The sequence below is a fragment of the Hippocampus comes genome, unplaced genomic scaffold, assembly GCF_001891065.2.
Source record: "Hippocampus comes isolate QL1 unplaced genomic scaffold, H_comes_QL1_v1.1 scaffold56, whole genome shotgun sequence".
Taxonomy (NCBI): Eukaryota; Metazoa; Chordata; class Actinopteri; order Syngnathiformes; family Syngnathidae; genus Hippocampus; species Hippocampus comes.
The window spans coordinates 862,610-888,737 of NW_017842056.1; the positions used below are offsets into that span (position 1 = coordinate 862,610).

Below are 26,128 nucleotides of genomic sequence, written 5' to 3' on the forward strand. Positions count from 1 at the left end.
AGTGTCTGCCCACCCTTCAACTGTCAAACAAGTTGGTCTTATGTTCGCTCTGATTATTTCCAAATGTGCCGGCAAGTGAGCCCTCCAAACATGAGCTGGCTGGCGATGTCACAATGTGACTTATAGAAAAATCTCCGCCCTCATTGATCCGTTTCGTGAAAATATCAGAGAGCTGTACTGAGGCGCCTGGAACGCGGGAACCATCGTGCATAGTCTTCTACTCAACTTCACAGCCAAGTCAATTGTATCAGCAGTGCCGATATTTGAGTTTCAAGTCGAAACATGCATCAAAGTTCAAAGGAAAACTATCCTTAGAGAATACAACCCAACTGGTGTAACAATTGGTCTAAAATTGATTTGAGTCCAAAACTTTTGAAATTGTGACAGAGGGGCTTGTGGTTACGACTTCAGTTTTAGTTTTGTGCTGCAAAAATTGCAACACGGCAGAAGTTGGACAATTTGAGCCCACATCGGGCAGGCAACTTTGATTGGAAACGTGCGGATGTTTGTAATGCGGCGACACGAGACGTCAACTGCCGCGTTTCGCCAACCGTTGTTTAGCTGCCAATTTATTTGCCGCTTGCGATTACAAAACAAGAGTGTGTCATGGTGGTTATGTTGTAATGTTTGACATTACGTTAGCAGTCTAGCTTAAGTTAAAATCAGTTCATGTTAGGAAAAAAAATAGTCCTCGATGCTAAGTAATTCGGTTAAATGTGTTCATCCTAGACCTGTTAACTCAATTCTTAATGACAATACGTCAAAGGTTCCTGGACCGCGGAGGTTTCTCGACTCCAAAGATGTCATGTGAAAAGATTGCCATTGACGTCTAAGGTTCCTGGACCGCGGAGGTTTCTCGACTCCAAAGGCTCCTGCACGTCAACGGTTTCTGCTCTCCAAAGGTTTTTGGACATCCAAGGTGAGTCCAAATGTTCCAGGATGTTTTGCGCTTCTAAGCTAATGCTTCTGGACTGCAGAGCTTCCTGGCCACCGATGGCTTTAAGGTTCTCTGGAATATTCTCTCGAGTGTTTTGCATCTTTCATTGATCAAGCGTAGCAGTTAGAGCTACATCGCAACGCAAAAGCGTTTGACATGCACGGAAATAAGTCTGTACATCTTATTGCTATCAAGCGGACGCTTGGAGTTGTGCTGCGTACTTCAAGGTCAGAAATTCTCATGCTTTTCCTTCCAAACTAATTTCTCTTCACCTCTGAGCATGTGCATTTGTTAAGAGTTGGCAAGAGGACAGCTGAGTGACACCAGATCAAAGTGCAAGCGAAAAAGAAGTCGCGCGACAAAAGAAGCGTCCGGTCGCCAGAACGCGAGGCTGGAAACCCCTTGAGAATGATTGACAGACCTCCAGCTGCTACTGCAACAGGTCCTTAAAGACAAAATCGGAGAAGAATTAGAGACCAAACCAAAAGAGAATTTCATATCAAGATTAGAATGACCAAACTGATTATATTACGGAAATAAAGACTAAGTCACAGATTCATACTCCAAAAACAGTGAGGGGGGGACGAATTGCTGGGTGTGTGATTCACTATCATGATGGATTTTTTTTTTGGTGGCTCCATTTTTATAGAGCCCTATCAATTATTGAACCATACAGGTGACGTACAAAGCCATCGGTCAGCATCTGCACCGCGTCAACGTCAGCCTACCTCGTCAGAGTCATCGTGAAAGTCGATCTTTCCGTTGACTCCGTGTTCGCTGTCCAACTGGTCGTCCAAGGTGTTGTCCACGCCTTCCGCCGCGTTTTCGTTGGCCTGTTGCTGCAGTACCGAGTATCTGTGGACCAGGAACCTACGAGGGACACAAATCACTCACTCCACATCTGCCTTTCTGGCGCGAACAAAGAACAAACTGGTTCCTGGTCAATAACAAAGCACGCAGTGGCAAATAACCAAAATGCAGTGGCACCTCTACTTACGAGCGTCTCTTCGTACGAAATGTTCAAGTTACGAAACGCCTCAACAGGAAAAGCCTCGTTACGAAATAAATTTCAAGATACGAAAGGTAAAAATACAGTCTGGTCTGATAGTCGCAGCTCCGAGTTTCCCGATCGCAACATACTGATAGCAGCTCTGCCATTGGCTATTGCCAAGCATCACCCTGGCATCCCATTGGCTAAGAGGGACCTCTACCATACATGTCGATGTGTGTCGATAGATAAATAGATCGATATGTGTCCATGCACTGTCCTTGTCATTCGGCCCTCGGGGCATGAGGCGTTCCGATAGTTTTACGGTAATGTGAATCACCCAGAAAAAGTGTTCACCAGTCGGGCGATCGCTCACTATGCTGATCTTTGGCTTGGACATTTTCGAAGGATTGTTACAGGCCGACAAAAGCAAACCTTTTTGGGTCAGTTCTTGACAAAAACCACTACTGAGAGAGAACATGGACTGAAGCGGGCAATAAACGATGAGGACGCAGTTAAAAGTTAAATGACTGTCATTTTTATTCTTTACACTAATTTGTTTTTCACATTATGCACAAATCTCATTTATTGTGCAATCATCTAATTGTAACATTTATTTGTTACACATTTTGATGCATTTTAATGCTTTAGAAAACATTTATGTCTGAATTTTGTGGGGCTTGGAACGGATTAGGGCATTTACATGGAAAACGCGTCCCTACTTGAGAAAATTTTATAGTTATGAAATTTCTTCCAGAACCAATTCATTTCGTAAATAGAGGTACCACTGTACATGCGCCAGGCAGCAATACATAAAGATGGCAGAGAAGTGTCTTAGAACTTTTCTCTGTGCAAATATTATACACTCATTCCCACTACATTTCATTTGGATCCTATACACGCACACACGCACCTCCCATTCCCCTGAGAGGAGGGTTAATTGGGCGGGAGAAAAAAAAAAAAAAAAGGCACTCGAACCTGCCGCCGCAGACGTATTTCTTGATGAAGAGGACTCCGGCAGCAACGCTCAGTAGCATGATGACTATCGTGAGCACAATGGCTACAGATGTAGTGGAGTTGCCTTTTTTCTGCTAGAAATACAAAAGCAAGATGTGACAATTGAAGAGCCTCGAAAGAAAAAAAAAAGAAGGGGAGAAAAGTGGAAAGAAGAAAAAAAATAAAGAATATATGAAAAAAAAACCAAAAGAAAGAAAGCCGGAACCTTTACTGACCTGCATATCCGGGCCCAGCAGATCACTCACACACCTCACACTCAGGTCAATTTCTTTACGTTCAGGAATCGTACCTCCCTCACATTTATCACCAGGGATTTTCCTGTAGCTGTAGAGACAATGTTTATTAGCTTTCGCATTAGATTTATTCATTTTTGAAAAATATATGGTGTACTTGTCAGGTGCGAGATTAAAAAAGGTTACAAACATCCACTTGTGAAACACAGCCACTGTGTAACAATCCACAACTTTAAAGCGCAAACACTGGAAATGCGGTGCACAGCTTTGAGATTCAACAAAATTTCCAAAAAAAAAAAAAAAATTATATCTCCTCTGATTTCACAGCATAAATGATTCCAACAAAATAAACTGAATATGTCGCCGTTGTGCAGAAAACCCACATATCCAAAGAGTGACAACTGCATATTTTTTCACATCTCCGTACAATTGGTCTGTCCCTGAACCAATGTCATTTTGTTTCAAATATTTCAAGGGGGTCCAATTAAGTTTGGGTAATAGGATTCGGGTTTAGTGCAGTTTAGGTTCATCCTGAAAGTTCACCCCATTTTTGCAAGCAGTGTCAATACGAATGATTGGAACAAATACATGAGACACCCAGCGCCCCCCCAAGGAACCCAAACCTGAACCAAGAACTATATCTTTCATGCTGACTGAAATGAAGTCTGGCAAGGTTCTTATTACCCTTGGGTCCGCAGCTGTTCCTCTCGACCATGCAGACAGAACTCCAGCATCTTGCCTTGCAGGTCCGGCTCCTCCACACACTCGGCGCTATTCTCTTTGCGGTAGTATCCAAAGTCGCTACGTCAACGAGGAAAAGACGTCACAAAAGCGGCCTTGGAAACAATTGTGACTGACATTTGTTCAGATTAATTGTTTGACTATTTTGACTTTCTGGTGCCCATGTCAAGTGGGTCTAGTTAGACCTAGTTTGTTATCTTGACTTTCAGAGTTTTTGTGACATGAGGTGCATGAATTCATAGTCCGTCACAAGATGTAAATTAAGCTTGAGAATGAACCAGCGCCCTTCATCGCTGGGTCTTCTGACTTACCAGAGGAAGTCGTACAAAGTGCACGGACAAGGCGTCAGCTCCGTGCTGACCAAATAATCTCGTCCGTTCCAGCAAACGGAATCTTTGCGGAGACGCCGGAATGTTTCCCTGTAGCCCAGGATGCAACCGTTGCTGGGATCGCTGATATTATCCGAGTGCGACAACCACTGCACGTAATCGCGCGTCACGCCTAGAAAGAAAGTCAAAAAATAAAAATAAAAAAGTGACATAGGGGCCGCCGCACTCCAATTTACATGGTCAATGCTCTTGCTGCGTTTCCCTAAGCGTAAAAATGCCCTTCCTGCTCTTCACTGAACGGGACAAACAGGCAAACACACAACCGCAAAATGAATACACCCACAACGAGCAGACAAGAAGAGTATGAGTGCAGCTCCAGGCATCTCTGACTAAGCCACGCTCCCTAAAGCCTGTATGTCACTGAGCCGCGGCCGTTAGAGCGCGCAGCAAATGTTGGTCTTTCGTCAGGGTTCTTAAAAGATTGCAGTTTTTTTTGTTTTTTTTTTGTCGCAAAGCATTTTTGGACCTCCTCAAACTTTCTTTACGACAAGAAAAAAAACTTTTTTTAAACTGTTGGCGAATGTCCAGCGAACGTCTTTGCGGCCGTTTGCGACCTTGAACGCACCCTAACGGAAATCAACACTCAGGCCGTGTGCAAACTCGCCAAACTTGGTCGCTCGGTGAGATGCGGGCTGAAAAGGCACACATCAGCATGTCCTAAAATGTGTATGTGGGTGACATTCGTGAGACGCAGCGGCTTAAAAGGCGCATTCCTTCGGTGAAGCAGTGTATGTTAAATAATTTCTTCGAATTGTTATTCATTTCAGAGATGTATCGCCATCATGCTAGGTTCAGACCCGTCGAAAACATTGGGCAGCGCCGCGTGCAACTACTCAAGGGTTGCTTCGAGAAGAGAAGAGGGAGGGAATCCTTCAACAGACACAAAAAAAGTTGAAACATTGCTCGTCAATCTGGTGACCGGTGATCGTGTTATTACGTTGGCTAATGCTAAATGCTATGCTGGTTGACAGTTCAACAGCTGAATGCACTGGGTCCCAGCAGCAATTGGAAACTGACCATGTCGTTTACATCGCGCCGGTCCCACATTGTAACGTTGGAAAAAACGCAACCGGAAGCGCCACACCCCACCCATACGTGGTCCGCGGTACCTCTGCTCCATAGTGTTGCCACTCACAGTCTCTGGTAATGAGGTCCCGGAAGTCGATGGTGGTGGAGACCCAGTGCTGGTTGAGGATGCTGGTTTTGTAGCCCCAGATGCTGACGTTCATGGAGCGGGCGCCCGGTTCCGACGCCAGGCCCGTAAAGAAGATGGGCTCCTCGGTGAACTTGTACGTGTGCCAGCACTGTCCTTCATCCGTAGAGAACCTGTCAGGACATCAGAGAGTCGACAAACATAAACAAGTCAATCTTTTGCGAGCTACCTAATTCCCAAGATGCATTTGAGTGTAGTGACTCTTTAACATATTCCCACCCCAGCACTCAAGTTTTAATCCCACGATTTGGCAGAAGTGATCTGCCACTTTTAATTCACTGACTATGTTTATATTTTGTCAATATTTGGGTGAAGGTCGAAATTCATTTTCGGGATGACCCATTTGCATGCGCGACTGTCATCAATTGGGATATCCTGAGCTAAACAGGCATTTCCGCTTCTTACTTTCTACCATGAGGCAAGAACGCTTACTTGATCTCGTCGACCGGTTCATCGGGGCTGTGCTCCACGGCCACAAGCAGCCCGCCCGAGTCCAGAATGGCATAATGATGCGGCCCATCCAGAGCCTTCATCCACGTGTAGCCGCCGTCATCAGACACAAACACGTCGGGGGTCATCACCGAGACGTCGTTGCCGATACTCCCTGCCAAGATTCGGGCGTATATGTCCACTTCGACATCATGGTCCAGAAATGTTGTAAAAATGTGTCAAAGAGAACGATTTGAAATTACCATGGGCTAATATTAAGCCCACAGCGTTCGGTTCGCTCAGGGGCAGCATGGGGACGTTTAGCCTCATAGCAGTGCTGTATGTCGCGAGGATGTGGAGAGCGCACTGTTCAGACAGAGACAAAGTACCATTTAGTACATGTGCAGCGGTACCTCCAAAGTCCACCACAACTGATGAAATGAAATCGAACGGCATAGTCGTGTGAATTCGACTCAAATGTATTTCTTCAGCACTTTTAAACAATATAAAACAAACTTTTGTACCTGGAGCAAAAAAAAAAAAAAAAAAGTGCTGATCAATCTGTTGTGCGCATGTTGGCCACTAGATGGCAATATCATAAATTCCTACACACTACACAGCAGTGATGATGAACTGCAGATCAGGTCCCGATCGTCACACTATACCGCACAGTCCTCAGTGAAGTGGACCCAAAGTAGAAGTGCATGTAGTGTTTGAGAGCGCAGGTTACAAGCGTGCAAAAATTTCAGAATTGGAACACCAACTGGCGCCACTGAGTTGGATCCGCTTGTTGTTTTGGCAATTTTGCTGCTAAAAAATGGATTAAAACTGCAGCGAAGTCGTAGTTAAAGTAAAAACACGGGCTTGGGCTCCGAGACGACGGCACTATGGCACTATTTGCAATGCACGATCTGCGGTCGCCAAGTATGGCAACTGAATGGGAAGAAGCCATAAGTGAATTTGACATCTTTTTCTCCTAACAATTGCAGCTTTTCTGGGGAAAACGTCTTTTTCAAAAATATACAACTTACATACAAGTGGGGTTTTCTTCTAAAATGAAAAAAAAAAACGTTTTTTTCTCGAGATCCACAGCTGTCTTTTTATTTGACATTTGGGAAAACCTTTTATGTTGAGCCATTGGGCCAATCTTTTACACCCGACTTTTGCAAGGAGTCTGAAATTCAAGGTTTGTGTTTCTGGTCACTTGCTATAATTGCCTCCTCACCTCTTCTGGTCGCTTGCCTTTTGAGTCACAGTTGCTGATGGTGGGCTTCCGCAAGGGGGTCCACTCTCCTCCCATGTTTCGGGTCATCACTGACCTCACGGACTTGTCTGCAACAGCACGTGAGCGTTTCTTTTACTGACTGAATTATGGCTCGGCCTTAAAATTAAATCCGACCCCCCCGCCTTCCCCACAAAAATCCAGTAGCAATTCATAATCCCCCCCCCCCCTTCACTTATAGAAAAAGCAGATGACAATGACATTCAAACCATGTTTTGTGTCTTGTTTTGTTTTTGTCGTTACGGGATTTACTTTATCGATGCTGATACCAGACGAGTTTTTGCTAATTATTTTTCTGGATCCCATCGATCTACGGCTGCCTGAGCCCTTGTTTGAGAACCGCTGCTCTAAGGCACGTGGGCAGACCTACCTTCGGTCAGGGTGCTGGTGATAAAAACTCCCCGCAGGGAGGTGATGTTGGTGAAGTCGGACTCGCCCCCTGTGGTGGTGTAAAGGTGGCGCTCCAGCGACTTGGAGAAGACGGTGCCACGGTCATCCGACACGTAAATTGTGCCGACGCCATCATCTGGGCAAACAGATGACGATGGAGTCACGTTCTTCAGCCAAACCGAGTCAGGTTATTGGACTGACCCTCCGGTTCGTCGACGTGCATGAAGACCATGTCGTTGCTGGCTCCCAAGATGGAGTAGAACTGATCGGAACCGATGGATGGCAACTGAGCCATGTTCCAGGTATCGCCCTGGTCCACCGACACGTGGATCCTCCTCTGAGTTGCCTGCAAAGAAATGCCAGCGGCAACGTGAGGGGAAGAGTTGAGAAGACGACATCGAGAGACCACCAGTGACGACGGTCAAAAAAAAAGGTCTTCAAAACGCACGGATAAAGGATTAAAAGATGTTCAGATGACGGCTTTTACGTTTCAAGCAATGAATTCAGGCCATCAAGATGGATTTTTTTTTTTTTTATTGATAATCATATTGATTACTCTGTTGACTAAAAATTGATCGGGCATTAAAATTGATCGAAAAATGATTTTTGGACTTATTAGCCAATGACTGCGGTGTATTAGGTATTGCATAATTTTAAAAAGTAAATCAGGAAATAAATAGGTCGAGGAACCAGCAACGGACGTCACCCAAGAGGGCGTGGCAATCTCAACCTTTTTGAAACAGAGCTACTTCTTGGGTACTGATTATTTCTTTCCAAGAGCTACAGCGATACACTTCTGAGGCAAAATTATGAGAATTTTTCGAATAGATAAAGATGACTATCCCCCCCACCCAACATGTCAGAAAACAGTCCAACACAACCTAACAGCGGTAGGGCACGTTTGCAAATTTCAATCATCTTTCCATGAATTCAACACCAAGAAGCGTATACAAAGGCCCGTTAGTTATTATTTTTATTATTATTATTTTAGAAATGCCCAAACTTTTTATGGACACGACAACATGCTGCGTCTATTTTGCCACAAACCCACCTCGCCCGTCATCACAGAAGCAAAGAGGAAGCGACCGCCGAGGCCGAAGGAGTAGATCTTGTTGGCGACGGTCTTGATGTTTTGCCCGAAATCAGTCGTCCTCCTGATCTCCAGCGCTCCGCGGGCATCTGAGCAAACACAAGGGGGGCAAACTAGTTGACCAAAACTGCGCGCCGGCAACACCGGGTAGCAGCGAGGCACTCATGAATGGTTGCCAGTTTGGAACACTTACTACAGGATCCATTGCGATTGGTTAAAAAAAAGATGGCATTCTTCGTCCCCCTGGAATGAAAGTAGGAACGCTTTTTTTCATTCATCACGACGAACAAAAGTGGGTTACAGCAAAGGCAGGGACAACGATTCGGTGTTTATTTAAAAGAATAGAACGCAGCACGACGGCAATTCCTCGATATTCGTTTTTGACGGCCGCTGTGCGTACAACAGCTTTACTGGTCGCGGCATTAAAATATCCGTTTGAAATCTAACACACTCGACTATCAACATGACTCAGGCGACAGGCAAACATACAAGGAAGTGCCTCCGGGACAACAAGGCGAGTCTGCTTGCCAAGTGGCTTTTGACTGCAAAGGTTGGAGCAATGAGGAAAAGACCCCGGGGAATTGATGGGAACTTGTTTGTCTTTTGCCAGCGTTGGGAGTTATCAAGTTGGATTAACTGGGGCATGAACTACATCTTCGATATCAACACCTCTCGGAGAGTGTATAGAAGAGGACTTTAGAACACGCGCCTCATAATCCAGGCGCACTGGATTATGAGGCGCACCTTCAATGAATGGCCTATTTTGTTTTGTTTTTTTTTCATATATTGGGCGCACCGCATTATAATACGCAATCTACAATGCCTCCACTAGATGGAGCTACGCTCAAGGAAATACCAACAGAACAATCAGATGTCAGTAAAACTTATTGAATAAAGCAGCGACACAGTTCACTTAACCAACAGCAAGTTAGAACAGTGACTCGTTAACGTTGAACTCTCTTGCCGCTGCTCTATTTCCGTGTTCAACTACGGAACCAATCGCCTTAAGTTTGAACTCTGCGTTGTCAGCACGTCTCGAGCAAGGAGCCATTTTGGGGGTTGACATATTACCGTAATGACCATACACGAGGCGCATCGGATTTTTAGGCGCGCTGTCATCTTTTAAGAAAATGGAAGATTTTTAGGTGCGCCTTTTAGTGTGGAAAATACGGTACTATCTGAAGAATGAACAGTAAATTAAAGTTGATGCCTATTATGCTGGATTTTTTCAGTGCCTTGCATCTCGGCAGTTTGAGTGCCAACCGGGTCGATCTTTGGTTAACTGCCTACGGGTAGTTTTGAAAACATGTATCTGCAAGCCAACGTTTTGAAGACAAATGGCAAAATAAACACCCACAGCACACCGCAATTTCGCAGTTGCCCATGCCAAGGCAAATAGCAGCTACGCTATTTGGGCGCTCGTAATGGACGGATTTCTTTGCATATAAATGTACGATCACAAATGATTGATGAGAGGAAACGATGCTCTGATTAAATTGCTGTCTGTAAATGTTTGTCAAAATGATTTGTGGGAGACATCCTGAGCATAGTTTCCACAGTTGAGTTCCCAGGTCTAACTAGTACACTGAACGTTTGAGTCTACGCCGCTACTTAGCGGAAGCTAAAGCTTTGAGAACACCGTTAGCAGGGGCGTGGCGGCCAACGGGAATTTCAAGAGTTTCCTGACCGGCTGGTCCATTTTCATTTTGTTCTGCGAATATACCTTGTCCCCAGTTGAAGCACAAAGTATATGTTTGCCTCCCTCCCCATGCGTCATCTACTTTTCCACGAGTGATCCGAAGATTCAGGTATTGTGGGTAAATGTCCAAAACTGAGAGCAGACTTGCCCCGCAAAACTCTGAATTGGGCATCACGCCCTGCAGTGTGAACGTGGCCTGTCTGAACGCGACATCGAGCTGCCGGGATGAAAACCACACGTAAATAGAATATTCTGCACCTCTTCCCGACTTCCACAGACTACTTTCGATTGCCCGGAGAGCTTTGAAATCCGCGGCAAATGCCGCGATCGCGGAATCCCAGATTCCTACTGAATGGAATGTGTTCATGTCGCATGGCTTTGTGATGGCGTGCAGTCCATGTACAGTACGGCGTTGATGCTTTGCCGAGTATTCTTTCTCTGCCTGGCCCGTAACCACATGTAAGCAAACGAAATACCGGCGTGTGTTCTTTCAGTCTGCAAACTGCCCCGCTGACCATTTGAACTCCTGAGAGGCATCATATTGTGACCATCCTCTCCATTTTAAGTGGTTTGCCGCCATTTTGTAGATGATTACAAACCCCTTTTAGGAGAGGCGTCAATTGCTGGCGTTTTTTTAAGTTTTGCTCTTCGCGGCAGGCCTTATCCCACTTCACTGTAACTCCACTTTAATACTGAGGCTTGTGGACAAGCGGTCGGTCTCTCACCATTTCACCATACAGACCATGTTGTGAATCTTGATCCAATTGTGGCCAAAATCTTTCGTCAGCCACAGCTCCCTCTGAGGACAAAAATAAGGACACAAACAAACGTGAACGGAGCTGAAGCTGAACAAACTAGGACAGTGTTAATAAATGTACTCTGTGTCAACACTTGACTGATTATTGACGAGCAGGAGTGATTACTGCAATAAAGTCGAGAGGAAGAAGGTAGGTCAGCTGTCCAGAGTTGAACTATGCATTAGATCATTCTGAATCCAGTATTTTTTTTTTCTTCAACATTTTGAAGAGTTCCCAGGTGTCAATTTTTCCACGATATGTCCCCCGCCTGCTTACTTTGTTGCTGAGGCCCAGCAGCACGTCGGAATTCTCCGGATTGTACGTGATGGCCGAGGTTGGATTGAAGGGCAGCTCCAGGTGGGTGAAACTCTTTCCAAAGTCGCTCGAGACAAAGATCCGAGAGCGGTGACCACCGGACACCTCGCCAGTCAAGATTACCTACCCCGGCGTGGGACAAAATCCAGATTGACCAATCCAAAAAGATATCACACCGGGAAACTGCGGGTGCACTTCACTCACTTTGCCGGAATTCTCGGGGCCGATCGCAATGCCAAACTCCGATCGGATGAAGGTGTTGTTGATGAGCTTGGTGACGTCCAGGAAGGTCTTACCATAGTCCTCACTGGAAGAAATCAAATCACCGTCAAATCGGAGAGCGACTCGCCGTGCCTGACATCAGATGGGACAGCAGCACAAATACCTTCGATAGAGTTTCGACTGTCCTAAATTGATCATGAAGATGGGAACGTGGAATGTGGTCAAAGCTAGGATGACCTGTCACAAGAAGGAAAACGTATAGCATTGGATTAAGGCGGGCTGATTCGTCCATTTTATCAATTAGTGCGACTTCATTTGTTAGGCCGCTTATTCATCTCTACCCCTCAAAGCGGACGGCCACGAATTTGCACAGCAGCTTTGCGACCCCTCGGGTGACTATTCCCCCTCCGCTAAGAAACAGACGAGTCACTAAGATGTCAACACTAACCGACCTTTTGTGAACTCGGTTCTCTCTGTTTCCAGCCATGCTGTTCAAGTTAGTCGTGCACAACAAAAACAAGAAAAAGGATAAACAGTTTAGGTGACATGACACTTACCCCCGTGCCATCTCCAACCCAGGCCAGTAACACCGATCCACTCAGGTCATTGAAAGTATGCTGAAAAGACAGGGAGGGGGTGTGCTAGTTATTGGTCACATTCATGGTGGAAGAGGTTTTGAAAATCATTTATCCAAATCATATTTATTCATCAATCATTGATTTGATCATAAAGGTTGAGTTGACTTTTTAGGTCCACCGTAAGTCAGTTTTCCACAAAAGATGCCATCCTCCTCCAGGCAAGGTGACTTCTGCTCATTTTTCACAGCAATGTAGCGAGCAAGCAATTAGCACAACTCAAATGTTTCCAACATGTGGATAAATGACTGCTTTTGAAACGTTTATACGGCAACCATGACTGTTGGATGTCTTCAAACAGAAAAAAAACAAAAAAAAAAGAACAAGCCAAACTACTAATAACTAGCACACAGCCGGTCACAAGGCCACTTCCTTGCGCTCCTCTCCGGTCGGGAAGATAGTTGAGAGCAGGGGTCAGCAATATGGTGCCCGTGGGCACCAAGTAGCTCCCAAAGACGACATAAGTAGGCCATGGGCTTGTGCTAACATTAGCGCACCAATAATGGGCCTTGTGATTCATCATTTGAAAATGTAAAGACTGGGAGAGATTTATCGAAATAAAAATGTTACTGTGAGAAATCGTGAAAAAGATGAGGGTCTTCACATAAATGATTATCATGAATAACAACTTCAGTGTATTTCTGGAGCTGGAGCACTTCAAAAGAAGTCGTTCTGAGATTCACAAAGTTTGGCGAAGGCAGGTTTGAAGTTAAAAACCCAAATTAGATCGTCGCAACACACACACAAAAAAAAAACACAAACAACAGAACACTGAAGCGGTTAATCCGGTTGAGAGCTATGCAGCGAGTATAACGAGTTAAACTTCCTCAACATAGTAGCCCGCGGGATTCCTGAAAAAAAAGTCAGTGTTACTCCACACTAACACAGTATGTGCCTTGGATAATTGATCCAAGGAACAAATGTGACCATTTGGCCCAAAACACAACAGGAGGTTTAAAAGACGAGCTTGGTGGCCATGCCATGGCATTAGAGCGACATCATTGTTGTAGCAATGTTGATCGGAAAGGTTTTGCAGAAAAAGGTGGAAGATTTTACAGAACTGACAGAGTATTTTTGCACACGACTGACCTGAATGAGTTAGACATGAGGCTATTTCAACAATTTGTATGACAAAAAGGGAGGAGCTTCATTGAGTCAGGCCATAGCTTTTTCAAAACAAAAGTTTTTTGCCACAATCCTATGGCATGTGTAAGAAGTCACAACCCTTTTTCTGTGGGGATTCCCTGGAGATTTTAACTATTTTTTGTTCCGTCTGCAATCCAGCCACCGTTTTAAGGTCAATTAATCGTTGAAATACAGGTACACTGACTTCAGCAGTGGCAAAGTAATACAGTATTGTACAATATATTGCAATTGTGATATTTTGTCCCTCCCAACAGTTGTGCGCCTGCAATCAGGCCTCTGTTTCAAGGCCAATGAGTGTAACTGCTACTGAACACATTTTGCTTATCAATATGTTACAATAGACTACTATAATTACTTAGGCCAACCCAAAGTGTTCAGCACCTGCATTCCAGCCACCATTTCATGGGCCAGTTAGGGTCCATGGACCAGAGCCGCTATTTTCGATACAATACGATATATCACGAATCCAATAATTTCTCCCACGTGTACAATTCTGTAACTGCAATCCAGTCGCCATTTTAGTGTGCCTGGACTATTGCTTCCATTTTAAACATGTTGCTGTATCGATACAGTGTTGCAACACCGATATTTTGTCAGCCTTTATTCTCCGGCACCTGCATTCCAGCCAGCAGTGTAGAAGCCATTTAATTAGGGCACATGGACAAAAGCTATTTTACATATTTTCTTCGACTGACAGAGAACGACATATCATGGTACCGATATTTGACCCACACATTCAGTTCTGCACCTGCAATCCAGCCGCCATTTTAGGGCCAATTGGCGTACCTGCCTACCTGGGCCGTTCAACGTGTAACTGGAGCGCAGCTGATAACTTACACGGTGCGTATTGTTCTCCAACTTGGCCTCAAATCCTTGAAGAGCGTCGCAGGAGGCGTCCGGCTGGGCGCTCCTCTTCCTCACGCTGTGATCCCAACCTGCCGCCGCGGACCCCTTGGCTCGGTTCGAATCTCGAAAAAAAGTCCGTCCGGACGCTTTGTTGAGGTCCAGGAAATCCGCACCGGCTGTCAGAGTTAAGAGGGACAACAGCAGAAAGCAGCGGAGCGAAAGTCCCATACTTGTCGCCACTGTAAGATTAAAACAAAAAACAAAAAAACAAAAAGAGTTTGGAAAAAGAAATTTATATTGAAGCCTCGCTGATATAATTGAAGGTCGCTACGGGCTTTGGTGGTGCGAATGACATCAACAAAACACAAACGCCGCTGACAGCGATAATTTCACGATTTTATATCCGATACATAGACCCTCAAGTCCAGTAAATAATGTAAAAATATAAATATCTATGTACATACAGTATAATAATTGACGATGGGAGCGGAACGCCAAAGACTGTGAATGGTCCACTTGACACCAAGCGGACTTTTTGGCTCTGTACCGCCGCTCACCGAAAAACGATGACGCAATTGGCTGACATTACATTAGGCTCCACCCATTTTCTCAATTTGATTGGTTATTTGGATTGAGGGCGGTGCCATTACGAGGAGGTAACAATGGGTACAGCTGTCAAGAGACGTCCATGGTAGGTTGAGAGCAAAGCTGTCATGTGGAGCGACAAAAGAAACAAAACCCAATTAACTATTAATCTGTCAAAAGAAAATTTCAAATACTTTCCCCCTCAACACAGGACGCCAACTCTTTTAACGGCATTCTAATTAATTTCGACTTACATTTTAAATACTCATGATAGTGACGAAGTAATTCAGTCGTTTACAGACATCCCCCTCACAAACCTGATTTGGGGGATTCGAATCTGGACTCTGGCCTTTATTTGTGGAGCAGACGTGCTTACCAGTCGATCCCCGTACTCTCTCTCTCTCTCTCTCTCTCTCTCTCTCTCTCTCTCTCTCTCTCTCTCTCTCTCTGTGTGTTTGTGTCTTTTAATAAACATAAGATTTTAAACATTTATTATTATTCTGGGAACGTGTGTTCCACATGCACGCAACCCTGTTGCCATGACCTTTTTAACACGGCAGAAGAGAAAAGCAGTGAATCACATGACCCGCTGGACTTGACATCCTCAGTTTTCCAAAAGAATGGATAGAGCAAATGTATGTCCACAGTTTTATAAAATAGTTGATTGAATGTCTTACTGTACCTCATACAACTCTGTCAGTCATCTGATCAGAAGAAGACAATTTTTGATTCGAATTTTTTCTTTACTTATTTAGTTAACTAACTAACTAACATAAGTAAATTTGTCCTCTTGGTCAACAGTAATAGCTGGCTAAAAAGCTAACTTCTACTCCCGAGCAAAAGCTTAGGGTTCATTTTTCAAGGTTCATTTTTCAAGAATTTTGAAGCTAAAATCTTCTCCAATTCTGGAATGACCCATAGCTAAACATGCCAGGTCACATTGACCCAGTTACATTATTATCAAGGTCACGGGAGGTCCGTCATAGTGTGTGTGTGTGTGTGTGTGTGTGTGTGTGTGTGTGTGTGTGTGTGTGTGCGTGTCTCTGTGTGTGTGTGTGTGTGTGTCTGGGAAAACCTCAGTGGGGCTTTTAAGGATGTGAATATATATACACACACATAAGAGCAATAAACTCTTCATATCCTGGAAACTTCACTAATATAAATGTAATAAGTCTTGATTTTTTTTTTGTATCTGATATCGCAGTGTGAGACCACCTAAGAGGATAAATGCAAGTATTTGTTGAGAATGGGAGAAGCAGATCATGTGCTCTTTCTCGTCAAGTTATTTGATTTGTATCTGATATAGCAGTGTGAGACCACCTCAGAGGATAAATGCAAGTATTTGTTGAGAACGGGAGAAGCAGATCATGTGCTCTTTCTCGTCACGTTATTTGATTATGCTCTTGTTTACTCGCCGGGCGGCAAAACCAGTCTGACACGTTTCCATGATGCCCGGTAGTGAAAACAAGAAAAAAGTTGCCAAAATTAAAAAGCGCTGGAACAAGTTTGCTGAATTTTAAGGTTTTCACAAACCTGTGCTGGAAACCCCTCGACGCACTAGTTTGTCTTCCTTGCCTTTTTACAGGCACATGCAATGGTGATCATGTGTTGAGCCCAGTATGAATCCCAGTGGAGTCATGCTTCAACCTGAATTTTCTCTCAGATTTTGTCTCTGCTAATTTAATAGAGCTGGCTTCAAATAACACAAATAATGATGTGATTTCCAAACATGTGGCCGTGGCACACTTGCATGAGAGGTTGGCAGGGAATTTGCTAAATAATCTGTCTCTCTCTCTCTCTCTCTCTCTCTCTCTCTCTCTCTCTCACTCACACACACTCAGAGGTGTGTAGCTTAGTTTTAACGCAGGGGGGTTCTGGAGCCTATCCCAGCTGTCTTCGGGCAATAGGCGGGGGAGACCCTGAACCAGTTGCCAGCCAATCGCACCTGGGGACAATTTAGTGTTCAATCAGCCTGCACCTAGGGTCACCAATCGCACCTAGGGACAATTTAGTGTTCAATCAGCCTGCACCTAGGGACAATTTAGGGACAATTCAACCTGCCATGCATGTTTTTGGAATGTGGGAGGAAACCGGAGTACCCAGAGAAAACCCACGCAAGCCCGGGGAGAACATGAAAACTCCACACAGGGTGGCCGGAGCTGGAATTGAACTCTACACTGTGAGGTCAACGTGCTCTTTTCAACCTTCTGGGATGCTGTATTTCTCCTCTTTCCGCTCTAGGGTACTTAATTTCTGTGCGCTACATGCTTCCTCTTTGAGAGTTCAACCGCAAATTCGAAGGTATATCACACCACTTGTGTGCAGATGGCCTGCGAATGTATAATTATTCTTTAACTGAATGTAGTGTCGTACGTTTTGGCTGAGTAAGCTCAAAGTGAAAGTGCTCGACTGTGCCACATCCAATTAAGGCGAAAATGTCTACATCGGACGTATGAACCACGGACGTATAATGGATATATATACTGTATACGTCATACACACGTCCACGGTACGACCGTACACATTTACAAGAGCGCTTCGAGTTGCGTTGTAATGAATCCCACTGGAGTTGCAGGCATTACACGCCCTTTCCAATATGATTGGTTGCGCCCTCGAGGGATAATCAGCCCTTGGCTACGTCGATGTAATGTGGGTGTGTGCGTGTGTCACTGCCTAGATCCCCAGTGGGATTGTGAACGCCTTGACACATTAACTTCCGGTTACGTCACGGGTCACGTGTTTGACACTCTGCCTGTGACTGAAGTTGAGGAAAAAGTTTTGACAAGCTCACAGGAATCGAAACCAGCGGGTAACATTGACGATAGAAAGAAAAAAAAGAGCCACAGCAACCATTTCCTGTGGGGAAACGATGGAATCTGTTGCCCAGGTAACAACAACACACAGCAAACGCTTTATTTCCAACGAACGCCCCTTCAGAGAGCGACTTTGTTACAGCAAGTAACTTCTCCTCTTCTTTCCAATGGTCTCTCTCCATCGTCTTTTAGAAAGTGTTGTCGTCAGGATTTACTCTCGACTTGGGTCCTCTCAAAGAGCCGTTGGCGTTCATCCGCTTGCTCGAATGGGTAAGTTTGGTCGTCGCCATATGGCCAGAAGAGCCGTCTCATGATTCCGTCTTTCTCGCTCGCAAACAAAATGAGCGCCCAAATTGATTCGGTGTCTCGTCTTAAAAATGGCTGGAGCCATTTCACCACTTTGGTGGTGCTGCAATGAGGTTTATATTTTTTTCTACTTCCGTGATGCCACGCGCTAATTAGCTGGCTGAAGTTCGTGAGGATGCTAAGCTAAAAAAAGGGGAGCAATATAATGCTGATACATTTTCTGAATCGCTATGTTAATTTCGCGTTTTATTGGGCGTGGCTCTTGCATAAATTCCGCCTAGCTGCAAGCCCAGGCAACATTTTAAAGAAGGAAATGCTCATATTAAAACACTTTGGTTCGCGAGTGAGCATTTTGTTTCCGAATACTTTGGACCACCGGTATTCGCGATACGTGAATAGGCAAAATCCGCGTATAACGGATTCCCATTTTAAATGTATTGAAGATTTCTTGAAAGAGCGAGGATAAACTTACCTCCAATACTGTTTTCCACGAAAAACGAGGGTTAAAATAATTGGAGTGAAAAACGCTTATTTACGTATGTGTTCAATATATTGGAAAAAAAAAAATCTGCAGGTGTCAATCCGCGAGTATTCGGGGGATCTACTGTCCAGCATTACCTAAATTTGTTCCATGACCAAGATTAATTTAAAATCGTCACCCACCCATGGAAATGAATTCAAATATGATTAATCTGTTACCACCCCCCCCCAAAAAAAAAAACATCACAAAAATGTGTTAGTTTAATTTATTAAAGTATTTGAAACAAATTAATGACATAAACTGGTTTTATAAAGTGTAACTATATGCTGGAGGCAAGCGAGTCACAACCACTGCAGCTGTCGTGTTTGCTTTTAAGGGCCTTGGCCCGCTGAGTGACATCAGGAACATGCATGGCCGGTTAATCTTTGGGTGGGCGTCTGGACTTGGGCGCAACGATTAATTGCATTTGCTATATAGTCGTGAATATGATTTTCTTATTGCAAACGCTGCCATTCGAGTGGACAGAGCCGGCGTTTCGACCACAGAGAGATGTCAACATTTTCTGGTGAATTTTGCCGTGTCGTGTTATGACATGAGACCTTGAGGTGTGCATCTCCTGTCTTCAGAGTTTAAAAAAAAACAAAAAAAAACCTAAATTGGCTCATGTTTATATGACCATCACAAGTGCGTTGAACCATTGTGTGCGATTGCGATTGCAGGTGTTCACAATCTTTGCCTTTGCCACAACCGGAGGCTACAGCGGCACGACCAGCATCAACATCCAGTGCCCTGGCAGCCAGATTCAAGAAATCCACGCAGACTTCAACTACCCGTTTAGGTTAGCGGGGCCTACCATGCCGTTGTCCGCTATAATTATAACAACAATAACAGCTCAGATGCGAACTCAATGATAATCACAATATTGTTTTTGGGCACAAGGAACATATTGTAAAAAATGTTTGTGACTTCCTCTCAAGTTCGCCTTTTTATTGTTTTCTATCAATTATTTTTATGGCGTTTAATTTCGTGGCGTGCCGTGAGATTTTTGTCCTCTAAAATGTGCGCCATCTAAAGTGCGCTTGCGTTCTCGCCGTCGTTTCTTCTCCGTGTTTCTTCAGGTTGATGGAGCATCCGTATGATGTTCCCACCTGTGTCGTCAACGCAACGAAGCCGGCGGTCTACTACCTGACTGGAGATTATGCTTCATCGGCGCAGTTTTACGTGTGCATCGGAGTGTTGGCGTTTCTGTACAGCACCGCCTCCCTCGTCATCTATTTGGGTTTCCAGAATCTGTACCGGGGATCGAGTCGTGGCCCGATTGTGGTACGTTTCCGTGGCTTCTTGACATTTCTCACTTGGGCGAAAATTGTTACCTCGTTGTTCTGTCATGATCCCATTTGTGACGCTGGTCAATTTGGCGAACGTTCAAAAGAAAAGCTCCCGTTCAAAGCTACATTGTATTTGTGATAACGCATTTCGGTCAAACTTTAATTAACATAAACATCCATAGATTTTTTTTTTATTTTTTAATCCCGTTTACTCTCCTTAGGACCTATTACGTGAAAGCGATCCATCCATTGTCAAATTCAATAACCACGGCAGCTTGTCACGCTTTCCACATAATTTAAAAAAAAAAACAAAAAAACTGTTACCGTATCGATTCAGGAAAGCAAGGCAGCAAAATGCTCTCGCATTCGCTGGCCAGTGTGAACGAGGCTTCGCAGAGCAGCGTCAATGAAACGTTGGCCTTTCTTGGCAGCTGACGGCAGCGCGCTTCGCTTCCATTCTGTCAGGACGCGCAACTGAAAGCATCAGCGTGTGTGTGCGTGTGCCGTATGTTGAGGTATTCTCATTTTTAGACCCTGTCAAATCTATTTTTTTAAAAACTGCTCAGAAATGATGAGTTTCTCAGATTTTTCTACTTAACGGGGAAATGTTTGCTTAAAAAGAACTTTTGTTTTCTTCTCGAGACTACGAACATAAATCCCAAATTAGGAATACAAATGAATAAATGGCCGCCCAAATGGATGAAATGACATGTTTTGTTTGTCATAGGACCTGCTGTTGACAGTGGCCTTTGCATTCTTGTGGCTGGCTTCCTCCTCCGCTTGGGCCAAAGGCTTGTCCGACGTCAAGTGGGCCACCAGTCCCGCCACCATTCTGACTTTTCTCACCATGTGCAAGGATGTCAACACCAAATGCACGGCGGGTGCGATGCCTCACATGGGCCGACTCAACGCCTCCGTGGTAAGTTCATGCGCCTTGCATATCTTGGAGATGGAAAACAAAAAACTAACAAAAAAAACTTAATAAACACCAAAAAGTCCCTTTTGTCATAAAATTCAAAAAGATTGAGCCTGCTTATTAAATTCCTGAGAGAAACGCCATTTTAGTTGCTCAATACACTCAAAAACAAAACAAAAAAATGGCCATTTTTCAAGTTAAAATTAATTCTTCAACAGAGCTCAAACTGCGGTTTAAAGTTCTGGTGCGACAGAAGTCAATGTCAACTTGGTTTAATTGGGCCAATTCAACAGAGGTTGAAATGTCATCAATCTCCTTGTGAACTAAGATGAAAGTTTGGCGCAAACGGAATTGAAACTGTGATTTCAAGTTTTTAAAGATCATAAGATTTTAAAGTTAAACCTTGTAGGTGCAAATGCACCCAAAATGTCATAAAACACTAAACGCGACTATTCCGACCCACTCGCGCAGTTTGACTTTGCTTTTAGTCGTCGTCGGAGAGTCCCTGACAGGCTATTGTGATTTTTGGTGTGGATGTTGTCACTGTAACTTTGATGGTGAAGATAAATGTGACACTTTTCTCTTCCCGGCATCCTTTGTTGTGATAAAGTCACCAAAAAACAAAAAAAAGCAAAGCCAAACACAATGAGCTCTACTGCTATTTTAATTCCGCTCCCCTTTTTTTGTGCGCTCGCAGATTTTTGGTTTCCTGAACGTCATCTTGTGGGCTGGCAACTGTTGGTTCATTTACAAGGAAACTCCTTTCCACAAGTCGGCCGCACCGCCTGCTGCAGATGCGGAGGGCGGAGGTCGGCCATCATAACTCCTCATCCCGTTCGTTGTCTTCGCGGCACGTTTGCTTCTCGTGGCGTGATGGCGCTCGAAGAACGGCTGCAGATTAGAGGGGATGCCGATTCTTCGGCTAAACATTTACACTGAAAGTTGAAGGGTCCCAATCCCGTTTCGTTGCCGATATCCGGTGGGTTGTTTTTTTTTTTACGACACATTTTTGATTGACGGTTACTAAAAAAAAAAAAAAAAACTTTTGAATTTGTCCAGGATACCAATTTGCAGCTGGGGCTCATCAGTTCCAATTTTCTTGTCAGTGTTTTTTTTTTTCTAACTTCCCTAGGCTTGAGTACATTTGAATCATTTGATGTAAATGCCGATGTTTAGAGTGCAGTTTTCAAGAAGAATGCAAACCTTTGGAATAGTTTTATTCCCGTCCTCTCAGATAATTACTTTGTAAACATTTGAAACTCAACAGCTAGAATAATCGAGGCCCTTATTCGATATGCTTGTGTTGATGTGCGCTCTACTAGTAGTAATAATAATCCCATAAGATTAATATTGGTGCTGCACTTGAATGACTTTATCCAGTTGCCAAAAACAATTCTTCAAGAATTGTTCCCCATCCTTGAGTGAAGGAATTTGTGTTCCAAATTGTTTGATTTGCTTCCGAAAATGAGATCCAAGAAGTGAGGTTTTTCTTTTTTTTAATTCCATTTTCTGTCACCTTGCACCGCATCGCTCGGCTATTCTTGTTTATTGGTTTAAAACTTGAGATTTTGATGACTATGGTTATTATTTACATTTATTTACACATTAAACTGTTACAGATGTTTTTTTTTCCTCATCTCCTTGTCTTGAATCTTTGTTGATGTAAAAAGAAGACTCGTCGTCGTCATCATGAAGGTCCAGTAGTATTTCAGCGACTGAAGCAAGAAATCCTTTGACTAATAAAATCTGCTTTGTTACAAAATGGCTCCGTACAGCCTACATTCTGCACAAAACATGTGTGCTTATTGTAAATATCTGCTTGCTCAATAAAGCCCAGCTGTGTCCATTGTCATTTGTTTTATTAATAAACCCAAGTGTCAAATGTAAAGTCTCTACATTGAACAACTACAAGAAAGCACTCATGCAACGACCGTTTTAAGCAATTATTTTCCACCGCTGTATGACATTTCTGCGCACTAGTAGAATGGTGCACCATTAACAAATATATTGCTACTAGTAAGGCAAACCTGTGCACAAACACTGTGGTCCGCAACCGCCGGTCTGCGGACCGGTACAGGGCCACAGCTACATATGTGCGTGACTCGAGTCTCCTTCTAACACTGGTTTACAAGTTGAAATCAAGAGAATCCGCCACTCAATGAAAGAAGAAGCCGTCGGCAGAAAGTAATCGTAACAAATTGAGCAAACATACTTCGCAACGCACAGCTGATGGGCAGCCATGACTACCGAAGATGAAGCTATTTGAACAAGAGAAGTTCCTCCCCTCGCGGCATCTCCAAAACGGCGTAAAGGGGGAATCTGTTGCGCTTGCTATGTCGCCAAAGACGAGGCAATACAACAAACTTGTTGAATCTTTTCAAGAAGTAGCATGCAAGTGATCAAGTGGAAGGCATGAAAATACGAGCGGAGTTTGTAGAGCCTGCCCACGTTAACATTTGCAGTTTAGGCGCAAATAACTAGCCGGCAGCCACCGGATGAAAGCGGCAGTCAATTGTGTCACATTTGCAATTAGCAATAATGCTAACGTCGTCCGTAGGATCGGAACTTCAGTATTATGTTTACATTATAAAGCGTATTTATTATACCTGATCGCGTATATCGTGTTATTTTATCTTATTCTACCTTTGTTGTACAGTAGAATAACACTGTTGGAAATGAATGGGGAAAAAAACCCTATGCTAACAAAATGTTGGATAACTATAATCATCGTTGTTGTCAGTAGCAGTGGTTTAAAACTGGCAATTTAAAAGCAATGAAAAATGGTTGCCGGTCCACGAATAACATCTAATTGTCTCAACTGGTCAGTGACACAAAAAAAAGGTTGTGGACCACTGCACGAAATGATATCTCCATTCTACTAGTACTACTACTGTAGCACTACATGCTAGCTAGTATGATTTTTTTTTATGTCACTCATAGTACTAGTTACGAGCCAATGCTTCAATAACACGAATGATGTTCATATCACAAGTCGGACAAAGCGCTTCCCTGCATTCAGTATTTATTTTGCTGGAGGTTATGTCTTGTTTTAGTCACATAAGGCTTACACAGCGTCGTTACACAGAGTAAAATGTATCCACGATGACTCAATGCATGACTACAAAAGGATAGGTCAGCTCCGTATTGGTGATCCGTGACCTTACGTTGATGCTACACTTGTCTCTGTAAAATGTCTAATGGATCCACTCAGGCTGGATTTACATTGCAGGTCGAATGGCCCAATTCCCACTTAATGCCCAGATTCCGTATGACTGTGTCGTCTACATCCACACAAAACAACACACAAAATTACATTTGATGATAAGGACACAAGCATCAACGCCAGGAAGTGACAAGGCAGAAGTCAACGATTAATACATAAATAATACAAACATAGCATCGTTTCTCCTCCACTGATTTCACTGAGGAGATTTTCCACATGACAACACATTAATTTCATCATTTAATGCATCTCCAATGTAGCATACAGTGGCGCCTTGAGATACGAGTCTCATCCGTTCCATTAAAAGCACTCAACTCAAATCATCTTTTCCCATTGTACTGACTGAGAAGCTGTTGTGTTTCTGATCTGTTCCAGCCACCCGAACAACCCAACAAAAAATTGTGTAATGTCATTAACCCTTTTGAGGACAGCGGTTACTACAGTGGATGGCTAATCATGTTATCCGGTTACAGGGTGCATGAAACGGTTAAAGGCAATGGAACTTTATTGTATAAACAAATGCTAATTACAATTCATTGTGACTGCTTCTGGTGTGTGTGGCTTGGCCACCGGGGGCAGCAGAATAAGGTCATGAAAACAAAAACAAAGAAGACTTTCACAACTACTGTCAGGGACTCTGTGGTAAAGTTAGCTCTTTTTCACAGAGGATCATGAAAACATGCTCATGGGTAATTTTTATATTGTCTGTCTACATGTCTTGACGCGCCCTTTCTGTTCCAACATCCTTTGCTGAAAGGCTTTTAACACGTTAGCCCATCTATGATGTTTTGCATTGCGTGTTAGCGTTCAGCTAGCGGAAGGCAACGTTGTGTGGTCGTAGCACGCTACGACCGATGGCTCAGATCTCCCAAAACTCATAAATCGGGTCACTCGTATCTCAAGGCTCCACTGTAGTTGCATCATATTTAATGATCTACAAACTGCTAATGTAGCTATTTTGACGATACTTCATGTTCTATACACTTTTAATGCAGCATACAGAATTGACATGGCATTAATGTCCTACATTGTACACCGCTAACGTAGCATATTTACATCATCTTTAATGCTTTCTATTTTGCAGCGGGTGTTTTCAACATATTTGTGCAGACGCAGGCATGTCGTATGTCACCAATGTCGGTGTATTGATGTCGTCAAGCTGGCCTTGATGTGGTAATACATCCCATCCGCATTGGCAGATATCCCACACGTATCGGATTCCTGGTCTGAGGCTATCCGATTTCTTCTTCTTTTTTTGTTTCCTCAAGGCTGCCATGGCACATATTCTAATGGTCACTTGAGAGCAAAGACATGGGAATTGGTGTCACTTGAGGCGCGCGATGCAAATCCTGCCTTGATCAGCTGTTCCTGCCTCTCCAATGGATGAATCAAGGTCGGCGACAAGCAACCCCCCCCCCCGCGCCCCCCTCGCACTGGATGAAATGTATAGTCTCCGCTCCACATATTCCTAATTTGCTACTTGCAAATTCACCGATTGGCAGTGATGGGAAAATGAAGCTTCATGAAGCACTTTTTGACTCCTCTAGATGATGCTCTTGGTTTAGTGCAATGGAAATGTGTTCAAATTCCACTGCATCTTTAAACCAAGAATGCCATCTAGAGCAGGGGTCCCCAACCTTTTTTGCCCCACGGACCGGTTTATGTCAGACAATATTTTCAGGGACCGGCATTTAAGGTGTGGCGGAAATAATGCAACAAAATAATATGGTATGAGCTGCATGAAAACTGGTGTTTTCGAAATATAATAATAAACACAAGGAGCGTCTAATCTGGCCGCAACACTCCAATCGCTATGGCAATGTTTAATGCCTTCAAAATACGATACAACGCAAATTCAAAGTGCATGAAAATGACGACTCACCACAGCACCGAGCTTGATTTTCTGCAACCAGACGGTCCCATCTCGGGGTAATAGGAGAGACAATGACACCGCAAGTGTGTGGTTTATGTCCAGTCTACTTCGTAATTTTGTTTTAGTCGCCGTTGCTGCAGAAAACCCCCGCCTCACACAGGTAGCATGTCGGAAATAGCAACAGTGCTACTGTGGCGATCTCAGAATATTCAGCCATAACTTTAATCCAGTTGT

At 43.9% G+C, this 26,128-nt stretch overlaps 2 protein-coding genes across 4 annotated transcripts; one reads left to right on the forward strand and one right to left on the reverse strand.

Moving 5' to 3' along the window:
• Positions 1-1,102: 1,102 nt before the first annotated feature.
• sort1b (sortilin 1b) lies at positions 1,103-14,928 on the reverse strand. 3 transcript variants are annotated; one of them, XM_019860695.1, is made up of 21 exons: positions 14,834-14,928; positions 14,361-14,608; positions 12,300-12,359; positions 11,906-11,979; positions 11,725-11,827; positions 11,482-11,643; positions 11,134-11,207; positions 8,903-8,952; positions 8,671-8,798; positions 7,821-7,965; positions 7,600-7,755; positions 7,173-7,279; positions 6,211-6,313; positions 5,951-6,122; positions 5,441-5,631; positions 4,228-4,417; positions 3,860-3,976; positions 3,158-3,266; positions 2,904-3,013; positions 1,666-1,807; positions 1,103-1,382 (listed from the first exon to the last, which is right to left on the reverse strand). In XM_019860695.1, the coding sequence occupies exons 2-21, from the start codon at positions 14,595-14,597 to the stop codon at positions 1,368-1,370; spliced, it is 2,445 nt and encodes an 814-aa protein (XP_019716254.1). In that variant the 5' UTR covers positions 14,598-14,608; positions 14,834-14,928; the 3' UTR covers positions 1,103-1,367. The 3 variants fall into 3 exon arrangements, with proteins under 3 accessions (XP_019716254.1, XP_019716252.1, XP_019716253.1); XM_019860693.1 differs by having other exon boundaries at positions 2,904-3,016; XM_019860694.1 differs by lacking the exon at positions 14,834-14,928 and having other exon boundaries at positions 2,904-3,016; positions 14,361-14,826.
• A 2,717-nt stretch (positions 14,929-17,645) lies between these two features.
• On the forward strand, positions 17,646-21,782 carry sypl2b (synaptophysin-like 2b). The gene is made up of 6 exons (XM_019860769.1): positions 17,646-17,841; positions 17,960-18,037; positions 19,274-19,392; positions 19,673-19,877; positions 20,610-20,801; positions 21,496-21,782. Exons 1-6 carry the CDS (start codon positions 17,824-17,826, stop codon positions 21,619-21,621), a joined length of 738 nt encoding a protein of 245 aa, XP_019716328.1. The 5' UTR covers positions 17,646-17,823; the 3' UTR covers positions 21,622-21,782.
• The last annotated feature ends 4,346 nt before the right edge of the window (positions 21,783-26,128 follow it).

Coding starts and splice junctions, on each gene's coding strand:
- sort1b (XM_019860693.1), bottom strand. CDS start 14,597: ATGGGACTTTCGCTCCGCTGCTTTCTGCTGTTGTCCCTCTTAACTCTG. Junction 11,644..11,724: donor GCCCCGAGAATTCCGGCAAA/GTGAGTGAAGTG, acceptor ACGCCGGGGTAG/GTAATCTTGACTGGCGAGGT. Junction 6,314..7,172: donor AAGGCAAGCGACCAGAAGAG/GTGAGGAGGCAA, acceptor CTGTCTGAACAG/TGCGCTCTCCACATCCTCGC.
- sypl2b (XM_019860769.1), top strand. Junction 19,393..19,672: donor GACTTCAACTACCCGTTTAG/GTTAGCGGGGCC, acceptor GTGTTTCTTCAG/GTTGATGGAGCATCCGTATG. Junction 19,878..20,609: donor CGAGTCGTGGCCCGATTGTG/GTACGTTTCCGT, acceptor TGTTTGTCATAG/GACCTGCTGTTGACAGTGGC.